The 12,321-nt window shown below is 48.3% G+C and overlaps 1 protein-coding gene across 1 annotated transcript in view; it reads left to right on the top strand.

The window, feature by feature from the left end:
• The first annotated feature begins 9,152 nt into the window (after nucleotides 1-9,152).
• The window catches only part of PRTG (protogenin), a 93,301-nt gene continuing 90,132 nt past the window's right edge, over nucleotides 9,153-12,321 (top strand). The window contains 2 exon segments of the mRNA XM_074601380.1: nucleotides 9,153-9,228; nucleotides 9,904-10,206. Coding sequence (XP_074457481.1) covers nucleotides 9,153-9,228; nucleotides 9,904-10,206 — 379 coding nt within the window.

Genomic DNA, 12,321 nt, shown 5'->3' with positions numbered 1-12,321 from the left:
TATCATAATGTTACAACTGGTCTTCTCTTAGTGTAATTAAAAGTTAGCTGTCAAAACATAAGATGTGCTGCTTCATCCAAGGCAAAAATAATATAGTTGAGCTCTATTAACATGTAGCTAAGAATTACGCCTTTTTTCAAAATAATTCCTTTTTACTATTCTCCACGCAGAATTCAAAGTCTGACTGTAAACCATTCTAAGATCAAATTTTCACTTATATAAACATCTACATTTTTTTAAAGATAAAAAAGAGGTTAAGTTGAAATTTCTTGCACACTTACATAATCCTGAATTAGGAAAGCAAAGAACATTTCAGTTATGTAGATACTTTTTTGTATTGGAAAAGGTCTAGCTATTTAATTGACTCTTAAGGTGCAAACAGGCTGGATCAGTTGATTGCTCACTGTAGGAAGAAATTAATCCTAATCACACTGTATCTAACTTGAAGGCTGAACAGCTAAATCGGTTGATCCAGGGCTGCAGCTGCCGCTGGGATAGGACGTGACAGGGAGCTGAGCTGTGGGATGAGGCTCGGGGTATCCCACACAGGAGATGTTAACAGGGAGGGGGCCGCAGCTCGCTCAGGATGCCTTGGAAAGGGCATTTGTCCATCTCTGCCCCTCTGGAAGCCTACCGGCTTTAAAACTACCGAGTTTTAATACTTGGCAGAGGATTTGGACTGCTCTCTGCATGTTGAAGGTTTTCTTTTCTCTAGTTAGGCTAAGGCATCATGCTTTCAATGCTGCCATAGCTTGCTGATGATGAACTGGATGCCCCTGTGGCCCCAGCTGCTCCAGATGGTATTTCCTTTCAGTGACTTGCACTGGCTTGGTCCTCAACTGAGCACATTAGGCCAATTTAACTCACTAACTTGTCGTAAAACACCCCACCCCCTTTTGTTCCTAGTTACTTATGGTGAACATTTTGACAAGTGTGTATTCCATACGTGTATTATTTGCCCAATACAAGTCATGTCATGTGCCAGCATTTGGCCACTGTGACCTTCTAGAGGTATCTGAACATAAATGACAGCAAAATGTTATTTAGCATTTAGCAAACGTAACCCCGGGGTAATGATTAGATAGTGGATAGCAGCACAGCTGAAACCCAGTTATACTACCAGCAGCCTTAACTGCTGGTTGCTCTCCTGATGCACTATGTAGGCACATCTGTGTATGCCTGATACTAAACTCAGCCAGGGACTTGATTCCAGCAAAAAAACCCACAACTTGTATTTCTCCCCTCCAAGTTATTTCCACTAGGATCAGTTCTCTGATCTGATTCCTTGCTTGGCCGTGAAAGCTCTTATGCCAACCCAATGTAGGCACTGCAAGTTACCAAGTGCTGAATTCCATCATAGAATCACAGAATGGTTTGGGTTGGAAGGGACCTTAAAGATGATCTAGTTCCAACCCCCTGCCCTGGGCAGGGACACCTCCCACTAGACCAGGCTGCTCAAAGCCCTGTCCACCCTGGCCTTGAACACCTCCAGGGATGGGACATCCACAGCTTCTCTGGACAACCTGGGCCAGTGTCTCGCCACCCTCACAGTAAAGAATTTCTTCCTGATATCTAATCTAAATCTCCCTTCTTTCAGTTTAAAACCGTTACCCCTCGTCCTATCACTACACTCCCTGATAAAAGAGTCCCTCTTCACCTTTTCTGTAGGCCCCCTTTAGGTACTGAAAGACTGCTGCAATGTCTCTCCAGAGCCTTCTCTTCTCCAGGCATCAAACCAATGGAGGGTGCCTGTGGATGTGCTTCCAGCAGAGCCTCTGATCCCTTCCTGCCCTGCTGTGCCTGGGCAGGGGTCAGATGGAGACCTGAGCCAGGTTAGTAACGATGCAGGGGAAAGAGGAATTGGGGTGCACTGCTCCGTTTCCCCTCCATCCCAGGGCACTGTGATCCAGCCATGCCTCCTGCCTTCAGCTCCTGCCCAGCACTGGGCAGACAGCTCTTTGAGAGCCTCTAAAAAATGAGAAATCCCCATGGGCTCTCAAGTGACTCCCGCAGCCCAGCTGAGATGATAAAATCCCAGCAACTGCAGCTGATGGAGGCAGTAATTTCGGCATCAAAAGAAATCGCCCCTGTGCTGCCCAGCTTTTGGCTCCCCTTGGTTCACCCCCCTCTTGGCTCACTCCTTGCACCGGGGTGTTGCCTTTAGCGGTTCAGCCTGAATTCTTGGTAAAGCCGTTGTGGTGTAAGTCACAGCTTCATGTGTCCCTTCAAACATCTCGGTATTCATCCCCAAAGCTGTGGTTGTGTTGTGCACGGGGGGCGTTTGCAGGACAAGCCTGTGTGCATGTGAGGGGGAGGAGGTGCTGGGAACATGCCTTGAAGGCTTCAAATCTGTTTATCTTCACACTCCTGAGAGGCGATCGCTCTCCCGTGACAGGGCAGCGCACTGGAGGGAGCTGCGCTGGCAGTGGGGAGATAAACCTATGGGGCACAGGCTGCTTTGGCCAAGTGGCCTCTCCCTGACCAGCAATTCCTTATGTCTCTGTGAGATGAAATGGGACAAGAGCAGCAGGAAGCCTCCTCCAATCCTTCTTTTTAATAGTTCCTTGGGATAAATTGTAGATAAGAGGAGAGACCGCATTGTTAACAAGCTGAGAATGCAAAGACAAAGGGAAGGGCTGCCATCTTTCACAGCAAAAATAAATAGGTATCTGTAGCATGGTATATTCAGCAGTATGTCCAACTGCTAGTCAGCCTCTGACTTGCCTTGTTTTTTATTTATTTTATTTCCAGTAATTGTTTCCTGATTGTAAACATATAGAGGAAAAGAGGCAGAAATGATTTGCGTATTTCCTGTTGTAACAGCAGAATGAAGGTAACATATACAGGGATGAAAGGAGACCATATTTCATGCCTGTTGCTAAACAAATAGCTGCAGAACAGTGGGTTGTCATGATAAGCAAGAAAGACACTAACAAAAAGCTGCCTCTGTCTGGAAGGTTTGAGAGATTCCTTTGTAGATTCAAACATAGAAAGTGGTAACCTAGGAGATATTTTCTGTCTGTTCAGTTATTCTTGGTCTGATACTTATTGTATCGACCCAGTGTATTAACGCTTTGATTTATGGAAGATAACGTCAGAGTACAGCACTGCAGCATTTCCAGGATTTTGTTTTGTTTTATTATTGGGTAAAGGGTTGATAGAGAGGACTGTACTGAGTTAATTAAAAAATATATACATTGCAAATACAGTTTATGGGGCAGCTCTTCTCCACCTGCTGGCCGTTCCTGCTCCTCCCTGTGATTTCCACATATGCATAAACCCTTAATGAAGTTATTCCATGTGTTTCAGTGCACGGATTCCAGCTGCGGCTGCCCGTCTGCTGTGGCTTTGGTCCCAAGCCAGCTGAGCACCGAGGGCTTACCTCCCAGGAGTGCTGAGCATCCCTGAGGTCAGAGGAAATAAATGGTGCTCAGCACCTTGTGTGCAAGAGCCCCAGGTGGCACGGCAGAGGCGTGCAGGCTGCCCTGGCCTGGGAGACATTCATGGCGGTTGGGTGAGTCGGGGCAGCTGCTGTCCCATGCCATTGACATATCTTCGGCTGCATGTTACAATCCTTGGTGTTTCACCGTTCATCTAACGCCACGAAGAGCCAGGTTAGGGCGATAAACCAGGAGAAAACAAGCTCTACTGAAAAAAAAGGAAGAGTTTTATGGCAGGTTAGGTGTCCATAGGAGCTAACTGCAGGCAGAGGAGCATCAGCTGTGGCACAAAGGCCAGAAGAGAAAGCACGGAGCTGCAGTAAACCCAAACTCCACACCATAAGAACCCTACACTGTGTGTAAGGGGAATAATGGATCTGGGATCAGGTATGCCCTCGGGTGTGTATGTACTCTCTTTTTCTGTAGCAGTAGCTGTGTGGTTTGTTAGAAGTACCAAGAGTACCCAATGGCTTGCATCTAGGAAACAGCAGAGTGACTGACCAAAAATGCGTGGGTATTTTTCATGCCTTCCAGTGGCAGTAAGCAAGCATGGGAGAGTGAGGAAACACACTTTACGAGATCCCTGTGAGGTTACTCCTCCAAACTGCCTGAGGTTACCTTCAGCACCAGGGGAGGATCTTTCTCCTATTGAAATTCATGGCAGAGTCCCTCTTCATTCTGGTGTGATCAGCCTTCAGGGGTGGGGGTAGATATCTAGCGGCTGCCTCTGGGGCATTGTGAAACAACCCAGCCAAGGTGCACCCACCAATTTGGTCCAGTGGAACACTAGTGTGGAGGGAAAAAAATAAAAATTAAAAAAAAATGCTAGTGTGGCAAATAATTGTACTCCCGCTTCGGTGTTTGTTGGTTTATAACCAGATGAGATCTGTGTTAAAATCCTTTTGTCAAGGAGGCGTGCTTTTCCTGTACAGGAAGGCTCCCTGGAGAGAAAGTTTATTAGCATCCCAAGGGCTCAGCCCAAGGTGTGTTTGCCCATCTGCTCATGGAAGGAGTGAATCTCCTTTGAGAGGGCAACGGAGATGGTGACTGTACACAGGTTCAAAATGAAGCAAGAATCCACTAAGTGACCAAATGTGCTGAAAGTAAACATTTGTATGGTGGTTCTTAATAGAGTTAGCTTAACATATTGTAAATCTGTGAATACAGTTGTAATTGGGTCGGGAGTTTGGCATGAGAAACAAGAAAGTGTCTAAACATGCCTACAGTGACACCAGATCAAAAACACTCAGAGCAAGAACTGTAAAGAAAAAAGGGGCTTCCCTGAGAAGAAGGGTTAATGACACCCTGCCGGGAGTGCAGCGACGTGGCAGCGGTTAGCTGGGTTTTGAGGACTCCACTGGCTGATGGCAGAGCTGAGCCGGTGCAAATTGCCGTAATTCCCCTGCAGTTAATAGGGCTCTGGCAATTACCACTGCTCTCAGCCTGCCCTGAAAAATGACCGCAGCTCCAATACCGCTGCAGCTGTGCTAAGCTGCCCATGGTGATTGTACCCTCTCCTCCACCCTGGGTGCCTGTAGCTACAGCTTTCCTCGCGCCAGCGGTGACACTCGGCAGCTCCTGCGGTGGCCTGCTGGCAGAGGCGGAGGATGAGCTGGGACCTGGCACTGGTAGCAGAGAAGGGTTGAGCCTGTGGAGCTGGGAGTAGCAGTAGGACCGGGATGGTGACTATATATTGGTTTGAAAACAGATTTGAGCTCTGGGATCTTACTGCTGCCTCTTATAGGCTGCGGCTAATTGAGGGCAGTGTTGTGATTGCATATATGTGGCAATGGGGACACTAAAACTGCTATAAGCAGCTCTCTCCCCACCTCTCTTCTTTCCCATCCATGGGTGCTCATCCCCATCCTTTTCTGTTCCACGACGTTACGGTGTTAGAGCAGAGCTGTGCAAAGCCAAACCAGGGGAATGGATGGTGTGGGCAAAGCCACTTTCCCATCTCTGGGCTTGTCAGGTCAGGTAGGATGCGGCAGCATGTGGGCACCCAGCTTGGGCAGTTTGTGGCCGAGCCAAACACCAACTGTGCTGCTGTGACAGCTTTTCCCTGACCACAGGGATGAGAGAGCTAACGTGATGCTATTCTTTTTCTCAGGTAGAGCTGAACTGCTCAGTGCAAAACCAACCGCAGACCAAACTGAGCTATTTCTGGTTTAAGCTGAAAGAAATGGAAATGGTCTAACACCAGAAAAATCTTATTCTGACCTGGAAAGAAACCACATTCTCCACCCTGGGCTTGCAGCCCAGTTACAGGTGAATTTTCAGCTTCTTACCTTTTCCTGAGGCTGCTACATTCTCTCCCAGGGAAGAGTCCTGCCTATTAGTTTCCTTTCTACAGGTGTTGCTAACACTGCAGACGAAGTGTATAAACACCACAGTCATGAGACTTCATTCACCATTGGAAAATCCCTCTCTCTCCTTGCTGGTTCATCATGGAGCCAAAATTCTGGATTTTATGGCCCCAGCCAGGTTTAGCAGTCCTGGATGTCTTGACAGCTGCCCTCACATACACACACATACACACACAGAAGAGCAGTGGAGCAAAGCTCTAAGCTAGATCTGTTCATGTCAGTCTGATTTTTAAAATCTTTCAATTCAGGAAACATAAACTGGGCTTGCCAGGGCTGAGGCTGAAATGCAGCATAAGGTAAATCAGGTTATTTACAGACAGCAACCTGGGCAGCATGCTGTTATTCCAGCTGTTGGTAGCACTTCAAAGACAGGTCTTACTACTGACTTGGGTTTTAAGGCATTGAGGAGCTGACTGCTGAAGGAATACGAGTTATTATTTCTTTGAAAGATGTGTGCAGCTTGCTTGTGGACCCCAAAATCTAAGACAAAGCATAGAAAAGGGTTTACATGGGTCCAAAAAGAACCACAAAAACTAGGGAAGTTTGCATGGTTTCCCACATGTGCCAAAAATACAGATCGAGTCAAGCAAAAAAAGTCTTTGTTGGTGACAGCAGAAAAATTGCTGCCCTGCAGCAAAGTAGGCATAGCTTTGTTTATGTTGGCTGGCAATATCTTATACTCATCCTGGACTGCCATTCTGGCTTTCTCAAGATAATGCTACTGCGAGATGGTTAGCCAAGTAGATAATTGTGTTTATTGGCTCCATATTTACTAACATGGCGTATTTGACAAAGTTATGGCTGGCAGTGCCTTTAAACTGTCGTTCAATGGGTTTATCAGCTTTGCAGTGAAGTATGAATTTAGATATTTTATCCCAAGTCTGCACTATCTCTAATCCAATTAATTACTGGAATATGCCTTAAAATAATGACTTCTGACAAATTAAGGAGAGTTTATGCTCATCTAGCTATAGGACTGCTTAATTCTAGTACTGAATTTATTATTTATTTTGCTCAACAGAAATGTGGAAATGGAAATATTGGTGTTTGCAGCTGCCTGTACCCAGGCACAAGGGAAGCGCTTTTCTTTGTTAAGCCATTTAAGCCATTTAAGCCAAATATTGCATTTGATCTCATGAGTCAAACCCTCCTGCTGGCACAGTGTAGTCCAGGGAGACGGTAAAGCGGTTTCCCCACCACAGCAGAATACAGCAGTGAGCACAGACGACACAGCTAATGGAAACCAGCCCACAAGTAGGACTACAGCTTGCTCTCTCTCCGTCACCTTTTTTTTGTCCCCTGGTCCACTAGAACCAACTCCTGCTTCAAAAAGGGCTGGTGAATTGGGAAAGGAAGTGTCCCTCCTGGGACGGGTGGGATAGTGTCCAGCGCTGGGCAATACAGCTGGCACAGCCACCCGCTCATGTCTGCAAAGGGCTGCAGGGACATAACGTTATGTCTAATCAGGGACAGTTTCAGCTTCTCCACCAACTGACCTAAGCACACGGCATAGAAATGTTACTGGGTAATGTGTTCCCTGTTGGTGTGTTTGCCTTATTAGGTGTGCTGAGGTCATCTAGGAAATCTTCAAATTCAACCAGAGTTTAGCAGGAGAGAGTATGGTACCAGTGTGAGCTGCATGTAGAAGTCGTGAGTTTGCCACAAGAAAGAATGAATGTTTAATCGTTAATACTCAAAAATAATACAAACAAAATAGTTTGTAAGTGATACTTTTTTCTTTTCATAGTTCACACTTTCGTGACTGGATAAAGTCAAACACTGAGGAAAATTCAAAATACTGGGTCTAGTGGATGCTGTTGCTGTAATTGCTCCTATTTGGACACCAAAGCGATGCACGTGCAGTTCTGCTCTGCAAAGTGACTGTGAAACTGCCTGGATGCCTTTTGGGTAACTGATTTGCATGCAAAGCAAATCTTTCCTAATTACCTTTCCTGAAAACTCGTGCTAAGATCAGAGCAAGCTGAATTCTTCTGCTCGTGTATTTTTGACAAGGAAGGAAGGTGATATAGGTCAAACTATGGCTTACGTTGTGTTTAGATAGCTCTGATTTTGTTCCGAAGGCTTTCAGAGGAGTCACTGACTGAGGCTGTAGCCAGTCCCGGTGATGATGCAGCAGAAGGGACCAAGTTTGGCTGCCAGCGCCCGGCTCTGTGAGCTTTGCAGTTCTGGCAGGAACAAAAAGCAATAAAAACTTGCCTGTCACTGAAGTCAGCAGCTCTCACAATGAATGCAAACAGGGGGCAAATCTGCTGAGTAAGAAGATGCCTTCCTACACGGTAACTTTAGAAACCAGAACTCTGAACAGACAAAAAAGAGCTTAGCAATCACTGGCTGCAAGCATGGTGTAAAATCACTGGTGAAGCTGAAAGGTTAAATGATAGCGGCAGCATTTGATTTGATGATATCGCCCATACAAATGGTCCGCAGGGTGTTGGTAGCATGATTCTCAAGTCCTGCGTTTGCTGTTTAGGCTGCACTTCGTCAACCTACGTTTTGGACTCGAGGCAGATGTAAACTTCTGGCTGCTTTGTGGTGGAGACAAGCAAAGGGCAGCTCATCCCCAGCAGCAGAGCACTGCCCTGCACAGCCATCTGGAAGTGGTTTTACCAGCGCTGCATGAAGGGGTCAGTGAGAACCATTGACAAAATGGCACTCCATTTCTGACCGCTTCCCATCCTCCCATTCAAAAAACTAGTTTGGCAAAGCCACTTTCACCGGCGCGGTGGGAGGATGCTCTGCCAAACCTGGACATCACTGCACCTGCAGCCTCCGCTGCGTGGGGCTGGGGCTGACTCACCCCCCCCCGCCCCGGGTGGGCATCTCTCGAGTTGGCACAGCTCCTTGGTGAAGCCGGGTCTGGCCAAGCGCACGTTTTGCAGACGCTCGCCCCGCCGGCGCGGAGAGGGCTGCCGTTTGCGGTGTCGGGGGGCACCTTCGCCCTGGGGGGAGGCATGGCCGGCAGCCCCTGCCCGACAAATACCGCAGCCGCGCCGGCTCGGGGCTGTCCCGGGGGGGAGTCGGGTCCGGGCCGGCCCCCCCGGCCCAGATGGCGCCGGACGCCCCTCGCCCCTAGTGCGCGGGGGCCGGCGGGTCCCGCCGCCCCCCACCCCGGGGTATTGTCCGCCGCGGCGGCCCGCCCCGTCCAGCGGCCTCCCTCCCTCCGCCCCCCGCCCGGCCCTGCCCCTCGCCCCTCTCCTCCCCAAAGGCCAATGGAGACGAGATGCGGAGAGTAGGGCCGGGACGGGCGCGCCGGGGCCGCTCCGTCCGTCTCTTGTCTCCTCCCCTCGCCCGCTGACCGGTCTCTCTCTGCGGCGGCCGGCGGGGCATGCCAGCCGCCTCCCGCTAAATGGCGCCGCTCCGCCTGCGGGCGCTGCTGCCGGCGTTGCTGCTCCCGCTGCCAGGTGAGTCTGGCCCCGGCCCCGCTCCGCTCCACTCCGCTCCGCCGCACGTGGTTGTATTTACCCGGCACCGGGAGCGGGAACCGGCGCCGCGCTTTGTTGGCGCCGCGACGGGAGGGGCGGCCCGCCCCGCCGGCAGGGGGCGCCGGCGGGCGGCGGGGCCTTGCGGCGCGGCCGTTAACGGGCCGTTAGCGGGGGGCTCTGAGGGGACGGGCGGCGCCCCCGCGGCGGGCCGGTTCGGTTTCGCTAACGATTTCTTGTAAAATTAGCCTTTTACGACTCGCCCCGCTCCGGCTCCCTCGGCAGGCTCGTAAAATTAGAGAGCGGCGCGGGCGCGCCCCGGCAGCCGTGAGGGTCGCACCTGTGTGGCAGCCCCCGCCGCCCCCCGTGCGGAGCCCCCGTTACGGCCGGGCGGGGGTCGAAGGCCCCGGCCCTCCAGCTCCTTGGCACAATACGTTTGAAAACTAGGAGGCAAACGCCTGGGTGTTTTACAGCCCGCTGGTTTTACTCTACCTGAAGCCGGTACCACAGTTTTCCTAGAGTTTTCTGAGTTTGCAGGGCCGGGGGAACTCGGAGCCGGTAATGAGAACAGTTTTACCTGGTGGTGTGGGTTCAGCACGGTGGCTCGCAGCTCACACTTGGTCACTTACAGGCAAAATCTTGTTTTCTCTCTCTTAGGAGTGTGGTGCTTTAGTGAACTGTTTTTTGTGAAAGAGCCTCAGGATGTTACTGTCTCAAGGAAGGATCCGGTGGTCTTAGACTGCCAGGCCCGTGGTGAAGCTCCTATAACTATTACGTGGCTGAAAAACGGAGGCAAAGTATCTGAAAATGAACGGATCTACACTTTATCCAATGGCTCGTTGTACATCAGTGAGGTGGAAGGAAAGAAAGGAGAGCTATCTGATGAAGGATTTTACCAGTGCTTAGCTCTGAACGAATATGGGGCCATTCTCAGTCAAAAAAGTCACCTCACGCTAGCAAGTAAGTTCCAGCTCTTGTTTATTAACCTGCTCCTGAGTTTGTGACAGCAATTCCCTGAACAGCGTGCAACAGCCCACCGCTTTGATTGTGTACCTGAAAAGACAAACTGCAAAAGGAAAGAGAGTCGACTCTGTAGAACCTTTGTTTCTTTTTAAATGTGCAAAGATTATGAGCAAAACTCGTGGTGGCCCCTTTTTGAGTCCCTGATGTGGCAGGAGTGGCACGGCCACCTATGAGACCTCTTGGGCAGCGGTGCCTTGTGTGGCTGGCTTGTGGGTCACTGGTCTCCAGAGCATGTGGTGATGCAGAGACGTGCTGGCAGCCTGCTCCAAAGGTCCTGGGTCTTGTTTCTCAAGTGCTGTTCGGGCAGCCTTAGAAGGGTTATCTATAAATCCGATAAAAAAGTTATTATTCCTCATTCAATTGCTTGATGTTGTGTTGTGCTGTCTTGGGGCAGAGCAGAACGATAATAGAGATGGCTGTCTTTGGGAGGCGAAATGTTTTCTGGGGATCCATGAGGCTTAAATTACCAAGCCCTGGCTTTTCTGACACGTGTGTTCAGCCAAGCAGATGCGGGTGCTGTCCTTTTTGGAACTGCTTCAGGGTCCTCTGGAACCAGCCATGAAGGCCTGTTATGTGGTTCCACTAGGGAGAGAGAGACACGTTTCTAGGGTGACTCCCTACTATTGGACGAGCAGTGAAGGAAATAGCTGTGTGTAAGTGCCTTTATGGCTTTAACAATCTGACCCCGAGTGTGTGGTGCCCTCCGTTTTCCTAGCATCTTTAAACGTATTGAGCAAGAGATGTGTGTTAGGAACTGAATGCCATGCCTTTTTCCATGCCAGGGTGGTGCTTTTCCAGTAGGCTGCTTCTACAACACTATCTCTTTTGCTTTCTAAAAGTACATGGAGTCATTTCAAAGAAAGTACACAGTTTATGTAGTCTTCTCATGTTCCCCCTATAATAGGACTTAACCGATGAACTTAATCTAATCGGAAAAGGCTTCCTTTGACCTCTTCAACCCTGTTCTTAGTAGCAAGTTGCACAAAACTGTGGCACTGGTACCTCCATGGAAGCTTGATGTTAGTTGTAAATTGCAAGTTTTACCAAATTCAGTCTGAAACTAGTTAATGCAACTGGTTCGTTAGCTTATATTAAAAAATGTCTGAATGTTAACATTTGTTAGTTTTTTTTCTGTGTGCTTCTGAACTGATAATAAATACTGTCCATAAGATGCCCCAGGAAGGTGTGAAATACCTTGTTCAGTGAGCTAGAGCCTTGGGCAGTTGAAAACCAGCCTGGAAGCAGGTGGCTCCAAGTAAGTGATGAGTTTTTCGCATGCTGTAAAAGGCCGATCTGTGACCTCTTGATTTCAAAAATCTGGCTACTTTTTACTTTGTATCATTGCATCTTACTCATATACAGGATAAATAGACCAAGCAGTTGTTGGATACTTTTGATGAAATGATGAAAAAAGAAGTATTAATATTGTTGATATTTGAATTCACATCATTAGGTTTCAGAGTGTCATCACCATTAAATAAACAGACTGAAGAAAACCTTTCTTAAGAGGAGAGGATTTTGTGGTTATGTTAATAAACAGTGTCTGATGGATTCTGTGTGTAGGACTGGAAAATTCAGGGCCACTTTAAGTCTGAGTTGTTGCAGAATGAGCTCTGTGCTCAGTATCAGAGAACTTCTGGAATAGTATGAAGCACTATAGTAGTGTGGCATAGTAAAACACTTGTAGTATCTAGTTTTACTCAGGCAGTACTGAACTTTTATAAATGTTTGTTTCTTGCATGCACGTTATTTCACCAGAAAGATGGTTTAATTTAATTTTGGGTTTTTTTGATAATGAAAGATTTTCACCAAGGAAGAGTTGTGAACCAATAGATTGCATTCTGTGGAGTGAGACTCTTGTTTTGCAGCCCTTTTTTTTTTCTTTCTTTTCTTTTTTTTTTTCTTCTCCCCTCCCTTTTAAGACTGTGACAAAAGGTTTCTTTTTCTTCTTTGAATACTTGAAAGGTTTCCTATGGCTGTTGGAGAAAACTGGAAGAGATAGTGGATCCGTAATGATCACAGTAGGTGTTGTTGACTTAGTGATTAAGTGGT

Source organism: Larus michahellis, chromosome 9 (genome assembly GCF_964199755.1).
Source record: "Larus michahellis chromosome 9, bLarMic1.1, whole genome shotgun sequence".
In the NCBI taxonomy this organism is placed as follows: Eukaryota; Metazoa; Chordata; class Aves; order Charadriiformes; family Laridae; genus Larus; species Larus michahellis.
The sequence above is the reverse complement of the archived record's forward strand: the minus strand, read 5'-3'. Positions and strand labels throughout refer to the sequence as shown.